General features: G+C 38.0%; 1 protein-coding gene across 2 annotated transcripts; it reads left to right on the plus strand.

Moving 5' to 3' along the window:
- The first annotated feature begins 694 nt into the window (after positions 1-694).
- On the plus strand, positions 695-18,091 carry JAGN1 (jagunal homolog 1). Of its 2 annotated transcripts, none has more exons than XM_053720984.1 (3): positions 695-779; positions 12,334-12,438; positions 15,721-18,091. In XM_053720984.1, exons 2-3 carry the CDS (start codon positions 12,350-12,352, stop codon positions 16,181-16,183), a joined length of 552 nt encoding a protein of 183 aa, XP_053576959.1. In that variant the 5' UTR covers positions 695-779; positions 12,334-12,349; the 3' UTR covers positions 16,184-18,091. The 2 variants fall into 2 exon arrangements, with proteins under 2 accessions (XP_053576959.1, XP_053576960.1); XM_053720985.1 differs by having other exon boundaries at positions 773-802.
- The last annotated feature ends 4,684 nt before the right edge of the window (positions 18,092-22,775 follow it).

Raw genomic sequence — 22,775 nt, forward strand, 5'->3', positions numbered from 1 at the left:
GCAGCAATGTTTGCAATGTTTTTGATTGCAAGTGTGATACAATGTTGCAAATAGTGCTGCCATAGACATGTGCACATGCATAAGGTCCTTTCAGTCTACCTAAATTTACTCTTCAACAAAGGATTCCAGAAGAACAAAGAAAATTTGGTAACACAAATAAATTAGAAAGTTGTTTAAAATGGCATACTCTATATTAACCATGAATGTTTAATTTTAACATTACTGTCCCTTTAAATATCCACTTTTTATGATTTATTTTACAAAAAAACTACAATTGGCAAAGAATGTAAAGAATGAATATTTGAATTGATTAAAATGCTAACTTATGTATTAACGTATCTAACGCAAAACACAATATATAATATGTCGTGAATTTCATGTGAGCTTTAACAATGGACATAAACCCAATGATGATGTGAATAATAAAGATATGTAGATTCAATGTACAATATATTTTTGAAATAAATGTGTGCTTTAATAATGAATCTTGTTATGTACATATTTTTGTTCAGACAAGTACACTACAATTAAGAGTCATATTCCTACAATGTATGTGGTTTAATGTTATTCTGCCACGTACTTTTTCCACATTTTTATAATTATTATAAGCGGATCGTGCTGGTTCTTTGCCCCACCTACTGTTGTCAGGGAGACGAGAAGTAGGTACTATTTCCGGGAGTACCAATATGGAAGGGGATAACCGGAAGCGGTCATAGAGAAGCGCTGACTGGGCACTGCAGCTGCAGCACTCAGACACTGGAGCGGCTACTGGGTGCCAGGTGAGAGAGGCTTGTGACAGGAGGTAAAATAAAGGGGATGCATGAAAAACGTACACATAAAGCAAGAATATATATATATACATATATATATATATATATTTATTTATTAAACGAGGGGACAGTGATAGATGATAAGAGACATAAAGGGCAGAGTAGATCACACCAGAGGTTAGTGCCAGATAAGGGGAGACATAAGAAAAGTACTTAGAGAAGATAGAGAGCGTCATTAGTGAAGAATATATGTAGAGAGACATTAGAGGAGGTCACACACAGAGTATGGCATGAGACATGGGTGAGGTCAGAGTAAGGTAACCTCTGGTACAAGAAGAAAGGCTCACATGAAACAGCATATATTAAGCCATGGGGCATGAATTAAAGGCACTTGCAGAAATAAGAAAATTACAAGAGGACATGCATAGAAAGAGAGATTAGGAGTCTGCACATAAAGATACATGAGAGGGAGAGATATCAGGCAAGGGCACATGGAGAAAGAGATTTCAGGGTACATCAGACAGAGAAAAAAGAGAGATGAGTCCACTTGCAGAGAAGGGAAAAATACGTGAGAGGAGAGGGCACAAGATAAGATTTCTATCCTTGGGCCCCTCTGTCAGCTACGTACCCACAACTGACCACAGGACTAGGCCCCTCTGTCGGCCATCTACTGTCCTAAATTATACCAGACTCCTGTACTTGGAACCCCTATGTCAGCCACATCAGACCTTAGAGGAAAGGGCGCAGGAGAGAAAAAAAAAGACCAGAGGGCACAAGAGACAAAAAAAGAGGAGAGGGCACAGGAGAAGAGGAGAGGGCGCAGGAGAAGAGGGCACAGGAGAAGAGGAGAGGACGCAGGAGAGGAAAAGAGGAGAGGGCACAGGCACTAGGCCCCTCTGTCAGCCATGTACTGTCCTAACTGTCCTAAATTATATCAGACTCCTGTCCTTGGAACCCCTATGTCAGCCACATCAGATCTCAGAGCCCTAGCTCTGTTGCCAGTATGTCAGATGTGTACGCTCATCATAACTTAGAAATGATGCTGGCCCTGCAACCCCTTTGTGGCTATGTACCTGCATCAGATTCAAGTCCTATCCTTGCAGTTCCTTTGTTTGCCACATACCACACCAGACCTCAGCACAAGCACTTGTCCTGCAATCTCTGTTAGCCATTTACCCACATCAGACTTCAGAACAGACACTGGCCCTCCAGCTCCTGCTATAGCCACATACATCAGATCAGATCTCTGGTTGTGCAGTCTCTCTTCTGCCAGTTATTTACCTATATCAAATCTCAGACCACTTCTCCGGAAGTCTCTCTGCCAGTCTTAACCTTAACATCCCCCAGGTTACTCAACTCCTGTCTGCTGCTTTGTTCTCCCCAGCGAATGGTGTGCTGTCTCTCAGGCACCTCTAGAGGCCTGTGTAGGATAAGTAAAGAGGAGGCAAGCATTGGTTCTGGCCTTCACACTGCCGACAGGCAGAAACATGACAAGCTATGTCACCCCTAGGTGCAACACTCAAAGCTTTCCGTAAGCTGCTGACCACCATTGCATTTTAAATACCTGACAGATGGAGGGGCTTAATTAGTGGCATTTGGAATGCAGCCCTCAGTGTTTCAAATAAGGTGTTTTGTTTTTATGCAAGGGGTAAATCCTCTATTTTAATCACACATCAAACATCCCAGTGGCAAGTGTTTCTACCATATAATTTTCAGTGCCACGTTAATCGCATTTAAAACGCCCAGCGGCCCATCTTTCTAAAGAGGGTTGCATTTTTTCCATTTGTTACACAGAAGGTCACTGTGTAGCTCATCCACACAACCTCCTGCAGGAAACCCTAACTCACAATGTTTCCTTTGGAGAATTCTGGATGGAAATCTGCAAACAAGCTTCATAGTGCCTGAAATTGTTTGCTTTCAAATATTAATTTTAAACACAAATTTTGTCTTGCCAGTGCAATCCTGCTCTAGGCAGCTTTAAAGCACATCAGGGAGTGCAGTAAATTATATCGCACATGGACAGCTGTCCCATTGTCTTCAGCACATGACTGAGTTTGAACCTCTTATAGAACCCCAAATGCAAATGTATTGGTTGCCTTGTAGGCAGGGGATTTACATGTTTATTTGTTTATGGCTTTCATATCTCACTGAGTGGCATGTAAAGACCTAATTTGCTATTGGGGGAATCTCCTTTTTTCACATAGGATATTATGTATGTGTGTGTGTGTATAATATAAATAAATTTAAATTTATTTTAAAAAATAAGTGTGTGTGTGTGTGTATATGTATGTGTGTGTATATATGTATATATATATATATATATATATATATATATATATATATATATATATATATATATATATATATATATATATAGCCGAAACGATCGTCTGGGGTTGTCATGTTCCTTGTTCAGAGGAGAATTGCCTGGTATTTCGGGGCTGGACTGACCATACTTGGCGGGATCAGACTGATATACTTCAGGAAAGTTTTCTTCTGTGAAAAGCACACTGGTCTAAAAGAGGCTGCTTCCGGGTGGTAAATCGCCATAGAACAAGCCACTGAGCTGTTGTTCGTTCCTGGTAGAGCGCTTCTCTCTTTTATGCAATATATATATATATAATCAGCAACTATTTTCTGACGTTCATCTTCTTCTTGGTTCCTAAGATCACTTATTTGAATAAGTGGGGTCTTATTCACCTCTTTGTTATTATATGACAGAGATTGAAGCTTTGTTGCACAGCCCTTCTAAATGGCACAACAAGGTCTTGTAATACAGGTTTAATTCTTATCCATGGACAGTGAGAGACAGGACAAAGGCATTTGTTCTAGTTCCTGGCCCGTGCAGGTCAAGTATTTATAAAATGTCTCTGCCTATACGCTTTTGCATTTGTACTCCATAACATTACTAAGATAGATGATGAGGAGGACGTGCAACAAGCAGGTTATGGTTAGAAATTCTACTGTAATACTTTTAAAGTGTCATGAGAAACCCATAAAATCTATGATGCAAGTCAAAGACCACTGATTAAACAGCAACAACTGGCTACACGTAGACTGAATCAGTTGGCAAAAGCTTGTAGAGTTCCGGGCTTGAAAATTTTTTAGAGCCAGTGACTCACTGGCTCCTAGAATTTTACCCCTGGCGCCTAACTTGGGTTGTTCCCCATCTTTCTATATACAAATGCCACTGTCAGGCTCCTAAAGAAGTCATACTGGTTCCTATATTTTAAACAGAGATTTGTCGACCCCTGTAAAATGTAGACATATAGGGGGGTAGTTATCAAGCCGTCTACTTTTCTGACTTCGCTGGCCCAATACGCCCGCCTAAGCTCGCCTACCTTCGCCTCCGCGGACCGTGAATACGTTCGCCTAAGTTATAAAAAAAGCTGTCAAAAAGCCGCGGGGCGATGAGCAGCGGACTGTGAGAGTTATCACTCATCCGATCTTGCTGCCCTTCGGCTTTTTCCCAGCTTTATTGCTAGCCTGTCACTAAGCACCCACACTAAACTACACTGTTCTATCCCTATACCGGCGCCCCCGGAGCCTCCTGCAACTAAATAAAGTTACTAACCCCTAAACCGCCGCTCCTAGACCCTGCCGCAACTCTTATAAATGTATTAACCCCTAAACCGCCGCTCCCGGACACCGTTGCCACCTACAGTATACCTAGTAACCCCTATCCTGCCCCCCCCTACACCGTCGTGATCTATAATAAAATTATTAACCCCTATCCTGCTGATCCCGCACCTCGCCGCAACTAAATAAATAGTTTAACCCCTAAATCGCCGCTCCCTGAACCCGCCGCAACCTATATTAAACCTATTAACCCCTATCCTGCCCCCCCTACACCGTCGTCACCTATAATAAATTTATTAACCCCTATCCTGCCCCCCCTACACCGTTGTCACCTATAATAAATTTATTAACCCCTATCCTGCCCCCCACTACACTGCCGCCACTGTAATAAAATTATTAACCCCTAAACCTAAGTCTAACCCTAACGCCCCCCTAACTTAAATATTAACTAAATAAATCTAAATAATATTTCTATTAACTAAATTAATCCTATTTAAAACTAAATACTTACCTTTAAAATAAACCCTAATATAGCTACAATATAAATAATAATTATATTGTAGCTATCTTAGGATTTATTTTTATTTTACAGGCAACTTTCAATTTATTTTAACTAGGTACAATAGCTATTAAATAGTTATTAACTATTTAATAGCTTACCTAGCTAAAATAAACTGAAATTTACCTGTAAAATAAATCCTAACCTAAGTTATTACACCTAACACTACACTATACTTTAATAAATTATTCCTATTTAAAACTAAATACTTACCTGTAAAATAAACCCTAAGATAGCTACAATATAAATAATAATTATATTGTAGCTATCTTAGGATTTATATTTATTTTACAGGTAACTTTGTATTAATTTTAGCTAGGTAGACTAGTTATTAAATAGTTATTAACTATTTAATAACTACCTAGCTAAAAGAAATACAAAATTACCTGTAAAATAAATCCTAACCGAAGTTACAATTAAACCTAATACTACACTATCATTAAATTAAATAAACTACCTACAAATAACTACAATTAAATACAATTACATAAACTAACTAAAGTACAAAAAATAAAAAAATAAGTTACGGGGGATGCTTCCGGGCGGCGTCCATATTGGCTGCATATTTTAGCTGCTGAAGTCGGGTGTTTAAATCTGCTGTTTATAGCTCGACTGTGGTGTCATTTCAGCTTTTATGTGTGATATTCTGCATATATATGATTTGCTTGTTACTTTGATCTTGTTTGCAAGACCAACTTCACTCCTAAAGTACCGAAACGGTGTGGTGCGCAGCAGCGGCCTGAGAATTGGCCTGACCTTCACCTAACCCCCCCTGATGATTCAGGTTAAACGGCTAATAAAGCTGTCTGCAATTATATGAAGAAAAGAAAAAGGGAACCATCTACTCTCCTAAAGTAACAGTAAGCTTGATCAGACAGGGGCACATCTACGTCTGCCATTAAAAATGGAGGGGCTCGCCAGATGGGAAAACCAAATGACCCAAATCATACGTGATTCTTTCCAGAGCTTGGAAGAGGAGCTGTGTAATCTCGTTACAGCCTGGCAGAATACGAAAGTAATGCAATCGGGATCCAGGGATCAACCGACAAGTGAGCAAAGTTACAGATCTCCACCTTGCTTGCCGGGTTTAGATGGCAGAGAGACCATTTATTCTCCTATCGAGACGGGTTCCCAACCTCCCGCACCAGTGGAGTCTCAGCCTGGTGAAGAGTCACTAGAAGGGAGATCTATGGCCTCCCGTATTATCACAGAGAAACTGAGTCATATGAGAGACACAATGCTGAAGCCGCGGGGTAAAAGAGGACTCAATCTTGTTCATCTAGCCCTGGCTATAATGACTAACGGTGACATGGAGGGAAGGAAAATTTGCTCTGCTTCTGAACAACGGAGATGTAGGACAGTGAGAGGCCTACTAGGATCTGGATGTCGGGGGTGTCACTCACCTCTCCCAAGCCCCTACAATCTACTGAGAGACCCTCATATGGAGCCAAGCGGCATAGGTTAATTAATAGGTGTAGATTCAAACTCTTGCGCTTGATATTAGACTGGTGGAGGATTTACAGTGAATTGTTATTACTTCACAGCGATATCGCTTGTACTGGATCTACCAGCGGTAGCATTTATGAGGACTTTTTGTCTGAGACTTTGCTATTGTGTACTATTGCCTGCCTACATGCTATTACGTTATGTCCCAGGGGGGACTCCTATACACTGGCGGTGGGAGAGGTACAATGTTATCTGAATCACATAATAGCCCTATTTTCTGTTTAATTTCAGTTAAAAACTTGTTATTGATGCTGGATATTTTATGCCATAATGTTTTACTATGTTGTGTATGTATATAGTAACTCTAATGACTGGTGGGAACAACTAGAATATCTCCTCATACTGTCAGTAGTTAAATATGCTACCATGTCACTACGTTGCAAGCTGTTTACTTCACCCCTCTAACTAATATTTGGTTGGAGTACGTTAATACACAGGCAGATGTAGTATTGCAAATCCACGATAAGCATAGCTTAGTTAATGCCTAAATTTCTTTTAGTTACTTAGCCTAAGCTACACTTGATAAGCGTTGTAGACACCTTGTGCTATGATAGCCTACTATGATATATTTGTGTACACTTATAAATAGGCAGAGACATAGTCAGAGGCTGTAATATCAATCCATAATAGTCACAGTTCAATTGGAAAAAGTTCTTGTGTAGCCAAGGATATTATTCATAGCTTAGGTAATGCTTTAACTCCTCTTAGTTCAATTTGAAATTGTTATAAGTGACGTACATCCTATGCTACTAATACCCTCTCTGCTATGTTTACAGCAATTTTAATAGCGGCCTGGAAAACTCAGAATATACATCTCAAAGTCTCGTAGGAATATGTGCTAGTCTAAAATAGCAATACAAGCTATTTAATATCTCCCTTAGCCGAAATATCTCTTTTGTATGAATAAGTGCAGAATCACTCTGATGTTATGCTGTCAACCCATAATAGGCTCAGTCTAGTTAATGTTTATCCCCATTTCGGTACCAACCCCTGACTAATTAATGCAGCCTTGATTGAACCTTGTACTGTTATATCAGCATTAATAGTGTATTTGTTTTGTGGACCTAGATGCTTATCTGTACCCATAGGGTTTTATTTATCTTTCGCCCCCTTTAGAGGTGCTATAACCCAATCTCAACTGCCTTTGGATACTTTGATACTCTGCTAAAGATGGTTCCTTCTACATTATATATGCTCATTCTAGAACATGGGTCCATAGGTGGCCCTCAAAGTCTACGCCATAATATAACTAAAATGAGGTCTATCATCTGAGACCCATGAGCGGTCTCCTTCTGCACGAGACTACCCTCTGTAGCGTTGTGTTTCCATATTATATGGGGGTCCAAGAGCGACCTCAGATACCATCTAGAGGGTAAATAGGGTATTTGGCAAATGATTTGTATAATTATTCTATTCTAAATTGTCAGTTGAAAATGTGGTATGTTTTGAGACAAATACTTGTATGTTTTTCTGACATGTCGCTTGTATGCCATGATTATTACCTCAATAAAATAAAATGGTTTAAAAAAAATAAAAAAAAATAAGTTACAAACATTTTAAAAATATTACAACAATTTTAAGCTAATTACACCTAATCTAAGCCCCCTAATAAAATAACAAACCCCCCCAAAATAAAAAAATGCCCTACCCTATTCTAAATTAAATAAAGTTCAAAGCTCTTTTACCTTACCAGCCCTTAAAAGGGCCATTTGTGGGGGCATGCCCCAAAAAGTTCAGCTCTTTTGCCTGTAAAAGAAAAATACAACCCCCCCCAACATTAAAACCCACCACCCACATACCCCTAATCTAACCCAAACCCCCCTTACAAAAACCTAACACTAATCCCCTGAAGATCATCCTACCTTTATTCGTCTTCACTCAGCCGAGCAGCGATGGAACCGAAGTGGACATCCGGAGCGGAAGAAGTTAATCCTCCAAGCGGCGCTGAAGAAATCTTCCATCCGATGAAGTCATCATCCAGGCGGCGATGAAGAATTCTTCGATCCGGGCGATGTCATCTTCAAAGAGGCGCTGAAGAGGTCTTCTATCTGGGCGATGTCATCTTCCAAGCCGGGTCTTGAATCTTCCTCCCGCCGACGCGGAACCTCCTTCTTCACCGACGGACTACGACGAATGAAGGCTCCTTTAAGGGACGTCATTCAAGATGGCGTCCCCTCAATTCCGATTGGCTGATAGGATTCTATCAGCCAATCGAAATTAAGATAGGAAAAATCTGATTGGCTGATGGAATCAGCCAATCAGATTGAGCTCGCATTCTATTGGCTGTTCCGATCAGCCAATAGAATGCGAGCTCAATCTGGCTGATGGAATCAGCCAATCAGATTTTTCCTATCTTAATTTCGATTGGCTGATAGAATCTTATCAGCCAATCGGAATTGAGGGGACGCCATCTTGGGTGACGTCCCTTAAAGGAGCCTTCATTCGTCGTAGTCCGTTGGTGAAGAAGGAAGTTCCGCGTCGGCGGGAGGAAGATTCAAGACCCGGCTTGGAAGATGACATCGCCCGGATAGAAGACCTCTTCAGCGCCTCTTTGAAGATGACATCGCCCGGATCGAAGAATTCTTCATCGCCGCCTGGATGATGACTTCATCGGATGGAAGATTTCTTCAGCGCCGCTTGGAGGATTAACTTCTTCCGCTCCGGATGTCCACTTCGGTTCCATCGCTGCTCGGCTGAGTGAAGACAAGGTAGGATGATCTTCAGGGGATTAGTGTTAGGTTTTTGTAAGGGGGGTTTGGGTTAGATTAGGGGTATGTGGGTGGTGGGTTTTAATGTTGGGGGGGGTTGTATTTTTCTTTTACAGGCAAAAGAGCTGAACTTTTTGGGGCATGCCCCCACAAATGGCCCTTTTAAGGGCTATTAAGGTAAAAGAGCTTTGAACTTTATTTAATTTAGAATAGGGTAGGGCATTTTTTTATTTTGGGGGGTTTGTTATTTTATTAGGGGGCTTAGATTAGGTGTAATTAGCTTAAAATTGTTGTAATATTTTTAAAATGTTTGTAACTTATTTTTTTATTTTTTGTAACTTAGCTTTTTTATTTTTTGTACTTTAGTTAGTTTATGTAATTGTATTTAATTGTAGTTTATTTAATTTAATGATAGTGTAGTATTAGGTTTAATTGTAACTTAGGTTAGGATTTATTTTACAGGTAATTTTGTATTTCTTTTAGCTAGGTAGTTATTAAATAGTTAATAACTATTTAATAACTATTCTACCTAGCTAAAATTAATACAAAGTTATCTGTAAAATAAATATAAATCCTAAAATAGCTACAATATAATTATTTATATTGTAGCTATCTTAGGGTTTATTTTACAGGTAAGTATTTAGTTTTAAATAGGAATAATTTATTAAAGTATAGTGTAGTGTTAGGTGTAATAACTTAGGTTAGGATTTATTTTACAGGTAAATTTCAGTTTATTTTAGCTAGGTAAGCTATTAAATAGTTAATAACTATTTAATAGCTATTGTACCTAGTTAAAATAAATTGAAAGTTGCCTGTAAAATAAAAATAAATCCTAAAATAGCTACAATATAATTATTAGTTATATTGTAGCTATATTAGGGTTTATTTTAAAGGTAAGTATTTAGTTTTAAATAGGATTAATTTAGTTAATAATAAAAATATTATTTAGATTTATTTAATTAATATTTAAGTTAGGGGGGCGTTAGGGTTAGACTTAGGTTTAGGGGTTAATAATTTTATTACAGTGGCGGCGGCGTAGTGGGGGGCAGGATAGGGGTTAATAAATTTATTATAGGTGACGACGATGTAGGGGGGGCAGATTAGGGGTTAATAAATGTATTATAGGTGGCGACGGTGTAGGGGGGGCAGATTAGGGGTTAATAAATTTATTATAGGTGGCGACGGTGTAGGGGGGACAGATTAGGGGTTAATACATTTATTATAGTTGCGGTGGGCTCCGGGAGCGGCGGGTTAATATGTATAGAGTAGCTTGCGGTGGGCTCCGGGAGCGGCGGTTTAGGGGGTAATAACTTTATTTAGTTGCGGCGGTGTAGGGGGGGGCAGATTAGTGGTGTTTAGACTCGGGGTACATGTTAGGTGTAGACAGCTCCCATAGAAATCAATGGGATGTCTGTCAGCAGCGAACTTGTACTTTCGCTATGGTCTGACTCCCATTGATTCCTATGGGATCCGCCGCCTCCAGGGGTGGCGGTTTGAAAACCAGGTACGCTGGGCCGTAAAAGTGCCGAGCGTACCTGCTAGTCATTTGATAACTAGCAAAAGTAGTGAGAATGTGCCACACAAGTGCGGAACATCTGGAGTGACGTAAGAATCGATCTGTGTCGGACTGAGTCCGGCGGATCGAAGCTTACGTCACTAAATTCTACTTTAGCCGGTCTCGTGCCTTTGATAACTAAGGCGAATCAGCCTCGCCACAAATACGCTGCGGAATTCCAGTGTATTTGAGGTTGACGGCTTGATAACTACCCCCCATAGTGGCTGTTTAGAACAATTTCGAAAGCTGTATTGTTGAGTATTATCAATACTGGAAAAAAACACAGCAAAGGCAATCTTCATGTCAAAATAATGTCACTTTAAATTATAAACAATGTATTACCGTGATATGTAATTACTTGTATATATTTTTTACTTAGCAGTTGTTTGATTACAAAAAATACATAACTCAGATTACAGTTTTACTGCACAAATGTTAATTTTGCATGATGTGTTCCATGCTAATAATTTGTTTATGGTTTTTGCAGTAAGAATGTGTGACAGCCATAGTGTTTTACATAACTCTTACTAGTTTACTAATAACAGTATAGTGTAAGATGCTGCATTTGGCTAATGTGTGCCATTTGGGCACCAGCTGCTACCTCTGCAGATTCTGCCCTTTTTAAGGGGCATTAAACTTAAAATTGAATTCCCCATAAATCAAACACTGATTATTTAGCTTTTTTTTTTTTTTTTTTTTTAACAAATTGAGCTTATCCCCACACTCTCTAGAAAGGGTGGAATCCAATTTCTATAACCTAAGTGTATTAAGGAGCAAGACGGTGGTATTTGAATATAGATATATGAAGAATAACCCAAAAGTTAGGAGATAGGTTTAAAATTCTCTTCTGGATTTGTCGAGCCCTGTATTTGGAAATTCTGCAGATCGTTTATGCACTGCTCTAATCAATTTACAGCTAGCAATAATCAGCTACCTTCAGACCAGATTCAAAGCAGCATACGCTTACAAATGAGAACCCTCTGTGAATTGTGTATGCCAGTGTTTTGCCTTGTGGGGAGCCCTGGACCCTCCCAAACAGCTCTTACCTCCCATTGGTCAATGCCATCTATGTAATATAGGGGTTAAAGGGAGAGTCTACACCTGCATTTTTATTGTTTAAAAAGATAGATAATCCCTTTTATTACCCATTCCTCAGTTTTGCATCATCAACACTGTGATATTAATATACTTTTTACCTCTGTGATTACCTTGTATGTATCTAATCCTCTGCAGACTGCCCCCTTATCTCAGTTCTTTTGACAGACTTGCATTTTAGCTAGTCAGTGCTGTCTCCTAGGTAACTCCATCTGCATGAGCACAATGTTATCTATATGGCACACATAAACTAATGCCCTCTAGTTGTGAAAAACTGTCAAAATACATTCAGATAAAATGCGGCCTTCAAGGGCTTAGAAATTAGCATATAAGCCACCTAAATTTAGCTTTCAACTAAGAATACCAAGAGAACAAAGCAAAATTGATGATGAAAGTAAATTGGAAAGTTGTTTAAAACTACATTCCCTATCTGATTCATGAAAGTTTATTTGTGACTTGACTGTCCCTTTTAATATAAATATTTAATATTACCATTGTCTTTATAGCTGTTACGAACATTAATATCCTTTGACATAGTTTTTCTTTTCATTTTTTTTAAAGTTGTAGGAAATAAATCATGGCTTCACGTGCAGGTCCGCGAGCATCAGGAACAGATGGAAGTGACTATCAACATCGAGAAAAAGTGGCCAGCCATTACCAGATGAGGTATATATGCAATTATACAGAATATATATATATATATATATATATATATATACTTATATACTAAAATTGAATTTTGTCCGTTTTTAAAGGAACACTAGACTCTGGGATTGTATTATAAAATGTTTTAAACTTTGCAATATATATTTTTATAATTTATTTTGACCCCTTTTTCTTTAATTCTAAAAATTGAGTTTTCCAAATCCTGTGAAATACACCAGACTTTACAAGCCTCACCCTGCTACAGTCTACACAACAATAGATTGATCACTGTAGTTTGTCACTAGTTGGCCTCATAAGAGGCTTTTAAAAGGGCATGTTCTGTCGACTGTTACTTTAGATTTTAATATGATTAAAAAAAAAATGTGTAGTAAAACAACTGTGCAATTAGACGTGCAATAGACAGTTACGTTCACTGCTTAATGTGGAAGAAGACGGCCGCTTTGTTGCATTCGGCTCTTTTTGGTGCCAAATTTTTCCAGTGAATTTTCACCATTCTAAGATTTGTGCAAATCCAGAGCTTAGTGTGCAGCACTGTGACCAGGAGAAATCCGGTTTCCGAAAAGAGCCAAATACTGAGAGCGTCCGCCTTCTTCCTCATTCGGCAGTGAACGAAACTGCTAAATGCACATGTCTATTTGTGATATATACTTATTATTTTGTTCCTTTTTTTTCTTGTAGAGAACATTCTTATAATCACAAGGCGTTTTCAATAAAAACAGGATAGTCTGTGGTAGTTTACTTTAGTACCAGTAGATGGCAGTACCATGCTGTACATTCTTCGTTTTGTAGTACTGCTGAGCTTTATGAACTAATTGTAAGAGACAGAGAACTGGCTAAAACATTTTATTACTCTAAAATATACAGTCCTCACCTTAGTCATCTTAAAGTCTTACCTAAGATTAAACTGCACATGGCCTCCTGCACCTTTTCTATATCATGCAGCTGGAATGTTAGTTATTTTTAAATGAATATTGTTTCTGGCCTGTGATTGGATGCCATATGCAGCTCAGATTTTGGTGTCATTAGTTGGTGGAGCTTGGTAGCTATTATAAAGTGGCCAGAAACAATATTAATTTTAAAATAACTTTTTATTTTCTTGTTTTTACCATTCTTGTTACATGATATAGATTTCATGCCATCATTTCACCGCCAAATGTGATCAAATAAAAAAAATATTGTTAACTTTTTCACAAACTTTGGGTTTCTCACTGAAATTATTTACATACTGCTTGTGCAATCATGGCACACATGGTTGGAAAAGCTTCTCTGGGATCCCCTTTGTTAAGGAATAGCAGACATTGTATGGCTTTGTTATTGCTTTTTGGTAATAAGAAGGCAGCTAATTGCAGTAGCGCCATAGGGTTGCCACCTTTTGCCCAGAAAATATAAACAAGCTTAACAAAAAATAATTGACACTGTTATTCCTATCATTTGGGCGACAACTTTACAAAATTATTGGAGCAGTGTTTTGAGATGGAGATGAGACTGCGCATTACCTGGGATTGCTTGCGGGCATTGTGAACCTGTGTGACTGGACTCTGGTAACCGGTGGGGTGGGCGTGCGCGTGCGATGTCCTGCCTCTCTCTGCTGCTCTGCTGCAGGATGTGACGACTCCCCTCCTTGACCCTTTTCCTCCCTCCCACCCTCCCACTGTCCCACATCATCCTCTGTCTCACCTGCAGACTCCACCTACCCGTTTTTTTTTTTTTTTTTTTTTTTATTAACCCCGGGTTAAGCGCTCCTCTGGCCAGGTTATTTTTTGTAAAGTCTGTGCTCACTGCTGCTTGCTGCACCAGGAGAGCATTTAGCCCGGGGCTTTTGAGGCTAGTTCCGGGACACAGGACAAAGGGCCTCAGACCGGGACTGTCCCGGTGAAACCGGGGCAGGTGGCAACCCTAGTAGCGCACCACACTTTTATTATTCTCGGCAGAGAAGGGGTTAATCAGGTATCTTGTAAGGTTAATTTTAGCTTTAGGGTAGAGATTGCCCTACCACCTGACACTTCCCACCCCATGTTCCTCACCCGCATCTTAAGTACTGGCAGGCAGTCTGCCAGTATGCAGTTTTAGACATTTTGTTTTACTATTTTCTGCAGTGTATGATTACCCCCTTATCTTCCCACATCCTTGATCCCTCCTAAAAAGCTCTCTAACCCTCCCCCCTCTAACTAATTTCTGCCATCTTAGGTACTGGCAGCTGTTTGCCAGTAGCCAGTTTTCTATATATTATTTATTTAACCCTTTGAGTGCTAAGCACTTTCCCACCTGGGTGCTAAGCGGATTTAAGATTATTTTTTTTTCTCAGATTCCCAAGACTTATGTTGGAAAGGCTAGGCAATTACCTTTCCAACGGTGGGTCTTGGGGGGGTCTGTAGCTGCTTAGATGCTTAGGCTTCTAAGCAGCATGGCCCCTTTCCCTATACTTGTTGTAATTTTTAAATAAAGTTGCACGGTGACGTCATACATGGCTTGGCCACTGGTTTTTGGTAATTAGAAGGCCGCTAATTGCAGCTGCGCACCACACTTATTATTCCCGGTAGTGAAAGGGTGAATTGGGTAGCTTGTAAGGTTAATTTTACCTGTAGTGTAGAGATTACCTCCCACCCCTGATCCCTATCTGATCACTCCCAAACAGCTCTCTCCACCATCTTAGGTACTGGCAGACAGTCTGCCAGTATGCATTTTTAGGACACTTTTTAAAAAAGAAAAAAAAAAGAAAGAAATTTGGCAGTGTAGTGATCCTCCTCAATCCTCCCACCTTCCTGATCCCTACCAATCAGCTCTCTAACCCCCTCCCACTAATGGTGGCTAATTCATGCCACTTTAACAAAGTTCCTATGTAAACAAATAATAAAAAAAAAAAAAAAAAAAAATGCCATTGTGTGAGTTCAATGATGGGATCGGGTCAGGAGGGGGGTGTCTATGACGCTAGGCATGCCCTCCAGCCATTGATCCCAGTTATGACTTCAGTACAGCAGAAAGGCTAGGACATTCCATGCCGTCCTAATGGCGCTACAGCCTAGCACCGTTAGCATGGCAGGAAGGGGTTAAAAACACAGTCAAATTGCACTTCTGGTACATTATTTTGCTAAATGATGAAGATATGCTCACTTATTGGAGCATGCACATATATGTCTGCTTCATTTAAATTGGAGCAGGAGCACAACTGATTATGTCTCTCTTGATTTTCATAATACTTAAATGGTTTTAAATGGGGATTTGTCAGGAGGTCTTTAGATTGATGACTGTTTAATTATTTTTTTTTTCTTCTCTTTGTTTCAGTGTGTCTTTAAAATCGGAGATAAAAAAACTAATCTATGCACACGTTGGGATCTGGTTGCTAATTGCTGCTCAGATGTGCGTAGCCCACTTTAAACTGGTGTCTCACGATTTGGTAGCTATGCCTTACCAATGGGAATATCCGTATCTCCTGAGCATCATCCCCTCCCTCCTTGGCTTGTTCTCCTTCCCTCGCAACAACATAAGTTACCTGGTACTCTCCATGATCAGCGCTGGACTGTTCTCTATTGCTCCTCTTATCTATGGAAGTATGGAGATGTTCCCTATGGCGCAGCAGCTTTACCGCCATGGCAAGGCTTACCGTTTTATCTTCGGCTTCTCTGCAGTGGCCGTCATGTACTTGGTAATGGTGGTGGCCGTCCAAGTTCACGGCTGGCAGATTTACTATAGCAAGAAACTCTTGGACTCTTGGTTCACAAGCACCCAGGAGAAAAAGAAAAAGTAACCACATGGCGAGCGTGAACCTCTGGACAGGATAGGGAGAGACATTCGTCTTCAGTTGTGCATGAAGAATCCTGTGTATTTATAGATACAATGTGATAATAGGGGAAATATAAAATCTTTGTTATTCAGCTTTATTTAATGATGATTTTTTTTTTTTATCAGCCGCTCACATGATCATCGTTTCCAAGTTTTTGTTTTTTTAAATTGAATTAAGGGGTATTAGAAAGTGTATTTGTTCTTCCACTTTTTATATTAAAGGGACATATATATGAATGCGAACACCAATATATTCTCTGGCTTTAGTTTAAAGGGACATTAAACACTTTGAGATAGTAATATAAAATTATAAATTGTATAAATATTTAAAAGTCTGCAATATACTTTCATTATTTTATTTTTTTTCCCCTTTTCCTGCAATTGCATTCTAAAATTGTGAGCTTTTCAGTTCCTGTTAGGAATGGAAGTGCAGGACACTGTTATATTCCTCACAGCCATTGGCTGCACTTTCTAGTGACCTATTTATAACTGTTCCTAATTGGCCGCAGCAGAGAAGTTTAACAACATGGCAGCTCCCGTGGTTTAATAGACATTAAACATTGACAAAATAAGTGTAAAGTTTTAAACAGCTAATGAAACTTTAAAAAATACATCTACTACTTGTTCTCAGACTAATCTTTTCTTTGAATGCATCATTCTTTGTAGCATTTATTTAGTGCTTAATGTCCCTTTTAATATTACAATATCTCTTTGTGTATTTTATAGGATCAGGGATAAAACTTAAAGGGACAGTCTACACCAGAATTTTTATTATTTTAAAATATAGATAATCCTGTTATTACCCATTCCCCAGCTTTGCATAACCAATACAGTTATATAAATACACTTTTTACCTATGTGATTACCTTGTATCTAAGCCTCTGCAATCTGCCCCCTTATTTCAGTGTTTTTGACAGACTTGCATTTTAGCCAATCAGTGCTGGCTCCTAGGAACTCCACGTGCATGAGCTCAATATTATCTATATAACACACATGAACTAACACCCTCTATTGGTGAAAAACTGTCAAAATGCACTAAGAGAAGAGGCGGCCTTCAAGGGCTTAGACATTAGCATATGAACCTCCCTAGGTTTAGCTTTCAACTAAGAATACCAAGAGAACAAAGCAAAATTGCTGATAAAAGTAAATTGTAAAACTGTTTAAAATGACATGCCCTATCTGAATCATGAAAGTTTTATTTTGGACTAGACTGTCCCTTTAATTATTAACTGCTTCTTTTTCATCTTGTTGTAATGACCCATGCAGCTTTTTTTTTACATCAGACTTTTATACAATAGAGGCAATAGGTTATGAGTTTTTTTTATTTTCCGGTCTGCAAAGCATCTTCAAGCCTATCGTATAAGAAGAAATCTGCTTGTGTGACACATCCCAAGAAAATCAAACTAGAGATGAAATCTGTATTAAAAATAAAGGGTACAATTGTAAATGTGACCAGCTTGTTAATTTGCAGCAATAAAAAAGCAGGAATATTGTATTTAAAGGGATATGAAACCCAAAAATGTTCTTTTGTGATTCAGACAGAATATACATTTTAAAAAAAGTTTCCAATTTATTTCTATTATCAAATTTGTTTCGTTCCCCTGATATTCTGTTTTGTAAAGATACCTAAGATAGGCGTCTGGTGCACTACATGACAGGAAATAGTGCAAAAGGATAACATTCTTACAAAGCTGCTGCTATATAGTGCTCCAGAACCTACGCCTAGGTCCCTGCTTTTCAACAAAAGATACCAAGAGAATGAAGAAATTGACAATAGAGGTTAATTAGAACGTTGTTTAAAATAGCTGCTCTGTTTGAATTATGAAAGAACAATTTCCCTTTAATGCTGTTGTTATCTTGCTATACAAGATCATGTGTCTCTCTCAGTGCATATTTTTGCATTATGCTGCTTTATTTTGATACAGTCATAAAACTTGTGCTATTATAAACAATTTTATGGGTTTTTTTTTTTACATTTTTTTTTCCTTCTGCTTTTTCTGTAAAAGGACACGAAGCCCAATTTTTTTTTTTTTTCCTCTTTCACGGTTTAGATGGAGCTTATCATTTTAAATAACTTTCCAATTTACTTCTATTATTACATTGGCTTTGTTTTCCTGGTATCCTTTGTGGAAGGAGCAGCAATGCACTACTGGGGAACTATCTGAACATATCAGGAAAGCCAATGACAGGCGGCATGTACTGTATGTGTAGCCACCAATCAGCGGCAAGCTCTCTGTAGTGCACTGCTTCTACCGAACCTACCTAGATATGCTTTTAATCAATGAATACCAAGATAAGGAAGCAAATTTGATAAGATGTAAATGGGAAAGATGCGTATAATTGTATGCACTATTTGAATCACAAAAAGAAAAAAATGGGTTTCATGTTCCTTTGATGACCCGGAATTGCTAATGGAGTCAAGTTAACACACTGTAAACTATTAAAGGACCAGTCAACACAGTAGATTTGCATAATCAACAAATGCAAGATAACAAGACAATGCAATATCACTTAGTCTTAACTTCAAATGAGTAGTAGATTTTTTTTTCTGACAATTTTAAGTTGTCTTTTTCCACTCCCCCTGTACCATGTGACAGCCATCAGCCAATCACAAATGCATACACGTACCATGTGACAGCCATCAGCCAATCACAAATTCATACACGTACCATGTGACAGCCATCAGCCATTTACAAATGCATACACACTTATTCTTGCACATGCTCAGTAGGAGATGGTGAATCAAAACGTTTAAATATAAAAAGACTGTGCACATTTTGTTAATGGAAGTACATAAGAAAGTTGTTTGAAATGGCTTGCTCTATCTGAATAATGAAAGTTTCATTTTGATTGAGTGTCCCTTTTAACTTTTGCCTTTTCTTACCCCTATGGTGCTTTTATGGCCAGTCATCTTTTTGATAATTTTTTTTATGCATTGAAAACGTAAGAGCTGGGGAAATTTAATATACTGTAATTACCAGACACCTAACTGTTAAGGCTATTGTGTAATATAGAGCATAAGTGGCAGAAAATGTTTGATGGCTGACAAGTCATTATTGAGATTTCTCTTCTCATCAGATGTTTTTGATCTAAGACTTTGTTTGTTAAATTTGCATGGAATAAAACCCCAGATGTTTTAGCCTTTGCGCTTTCAGAATTAAAAAAAACAAAAACAAACAATTAATAGGTCCAGTGCTTCCCAAACCTTCTTTTGCCTTTGGACTGTTTTAGGACTTTAGAAATAGTTTCAGAACTGGATATTCTGCTTCAATCATAAAAGTACAACTCAGAACCAAACACGCCTTTTATTTACTGTACTTAATGTTTTTTATACTGAAATATGATGGGATCATTTTCTTGTGGATCTGCTTATTTCACAAAATGGAACTCCGGGGACCAAAGAACACAACCTGGAACACACAGAGATGATTAAAACTGATAAGGAAGGCAATAAAATCCTGATTGACAATTGTTTATTGAAAGATTTGCTCATTTACAGCAGTTGCTTAAGGGGACATGATATTCAAATTTTGTAACTTTTCAGTTTACTTTATTAGCTAATAAGTTGTTCTCGTGGTATCCTTTGTTGACAATCATACCTAGGTAGGCTCAGGAGCTGCTTATTAGTGGCTGCACTGTTTCTTCAACGAAGGATACCATGAAAATGAAATATAAGTAAATTGAAAGATATTTAAAATTATATGCTCTATCTGAATAAAAAAAGAAAAATGTGTGTTTCATGCATATTTTAACCCTTTTGGTGCTAAGCACTTTCCCACCTGGGTGCTAAGGTGATTTTTTTTTTTTTATTTTTATTATTTTTTAACTTTTGTATTTTTTTTTTTCAGATCCCCAAGACTTACACCGTTGTTTTGGCGATTACCTTTCCAACAGTGGGTCTTGGGGGTCTGTAGCTGCTTAGATGCATGAGATACAGGCGTCTAAGCAGCATGCCCACTTTCCCTATACTTTGTATTGTAATTTTTTAATAAAGTTGCGCGGTGACGTCATCACGTCATTGTGCGTGACGTCACCGTGCAAAACGTGAAGCCCCGGCGATGCCTGTCACGATGCAGGCCCGATCGCCAGGGTAGGAGCGTGTGGGAGCCCCCAGATCTCCCTCAAGGTTGGAGAGTTTTAGCGACGGCTCTGAGCTGTCGTTAGCACCAGAGTGGGAAACTCTGCGACGGCTCAGAGCTGTCGTTAGCACAAAAGGGGTTAAAGGTGTCAAAAAGGAATTTGACCAAAAAGTATGCACACAGTATAACATGTTTAGGACGTGAAAAACGTGTTCTTTCTTTTTAGACATTTAGGGCTCGATTTATCAAACATATTCTCCTTAATTTGCGCCTTAATTCACGCCGTCGTAATATATCTCCTATTTATCAATAAGAAATACTCCGAAAAATGTGCAAATACGACTGCAAAATTATCGCCCTTCAATGTCCCTCGCTTAGGCGCACATTTGCGCAAAATAAAGCTTTAAAACGCCCTTTTCAGGGTGTATATTCAAGAATACGACCTATTTCTCTCCAAAATAGATATTTATCATTATTTTGCGCCATTGGAGAGCCTAAAGTTCTCTTCCTAATACGACTACTAATGTTCTCCATGAAGAGATAGGAGAACATCTAATTTACTCCATATTTTCAGCGCAAGAAGATGGATTATTTCCTGATTTTGTCTGCAATTTCTTTAGCAAGGGGCCATGAAAATCGACGAAATGAACAGATTTTGCAAATACGTAGACGGCAAAGAGTTCCACGAGTTTTTCTACCTCGTTGTGGACTACAGGCATTATCTGATTATCAGATAAAAAAAAAGATTTCGCCTAAACAGGGAGAGCATACAAAATCAATATGTTCTAATACAGAATGATCTAGAGCCACAGACTAGAAGAACAAGGGCAATACCTGGAATGCTCAAGTTATTGGCAGTTTTGCATTTCCTAGCCACGGGCTCTTTTCAGGCTGTGTCCAGTGCAGTGGTTGGCATGAGTCAGCCTTCTTTTTGTAGACATTTGAGGACTGTCTTAAAAGCGATTTTGAAGCATCTAAATAAATTTATATATGTGCCAAGGAATGTACATGAATGGCACCAAGTAAAATCTGGTTTTTATCAAGTTGCCGGCATTCCAAATGTCCTAGGTGCAATTGATTGCACACATATTGCAATTCGACCACCAGCTTTAAGGGAGGAGCAATATCGAAATCGTAAACACTTCCACTCTCTCAATGTTCAAGCAGTATGTGACTCTAACCTTCGGTTTTGGGCAGTAAGATCAGGTTTTCCAGGGTCATGCCACGATTATCACATATTAAAGCAGTCTGCTTTATTTGCAGCATTTGAACGTGGAGAGATGCCACACGGTTGGCTATTAGGTGAATAATAAAATTTTTATATTTATTTATAAAATGTCATATTTTAACCTCATAAACCTGTTGTTACATGTCGCTAATTTGTAATTGTATTATATTTTTGAAGGTGACAGCGGGTACCCCTGTAGGCCTTGGCTCTTGACACCTGTACCAATACCTCATACACGATCAGAAATCAAGTTCAACAAATCTCACAGGTCGACAAGGAGTGCTATTGAGCGTACATTCGGGGTACTGAAAATGAGATTTCGGGTGTTGGACCGTTCTGGTGGTGATCTACAATATTCCCCAGAGAAATGTAATGACATAATTCTGGTGTCATGCATAATGCATAATATAGCTATTTCCCAACTAAATATAGATGAGGTGTGTCTGGAGGATGTGCCAGAAGATGTTTATGTTCCTCAGGAAATTGTCACAAGACATACCACAAGAGCTGGAGTGGAAAATCGTCTTGAAATTCTTGAACGATTTTTTAGATGTAAGTCTACTTAATAAAATTGTATTAACATGTTAATATTGTTTCTTCTATATTATTAATTACACCTTTTTTCTTTTTTTCAGGAAATTTTCTGAAAATACCTTGGTTTAATTTAATAATTAAAATTGATAGAATTATATATATATATATATATATAATTTTATTTTTATATAAGAGAAATTACATAGTTTGATACCAAAGTTGTGTTGTGTTATTTATACATCTATCTATATATATATATATATATATATATATATATATATATATATATATATATATATAAATACATATATTTTTTTTTTTTAAAATAGAATTTATATAGTTTATAACCAAAGTTGTGTTGTGTTATTTATATATATATATATATATATATATATATATATATATAAAATAGAGTTAAATATATCTTTTTCTTTTTTTGAATAAAAAATGAATACTTGTAAAAAAAAAAAAAAGTTTCGTTATTTACTTTGAATTAAATTTTTTTATTTAATAATATAAAAAACTTTATTAAACACCAAAAATTAACATCAAAACAGTGAACTCTAATAAACATTAACAAAGGTTATAAGTGCGTTAAATATTTTAGAACCCATAACTTGAAGGTATATATGAAGAATAGAATTATAAATCAGGATGTCGTCTATTCAAGAACTCTAACTTTTTATGATAATACTCCTTTTGCACTGTTAATTGTT

This window comes from Bombina bombina, chromosome 7 (assembly GCF_027579735.1).
Source record: "Bombina bombina isolate aBomBom1 chromosome 7, aBomBom1.pri, whole genome shotgun sequence".
Classification (NCBI taxonomy): domain Eukaryota; kingdom Metazoa; phylum Chordata; class Amphibia; order Anura; family Bombinatoridae; genus Bombina; species Bombina bombina.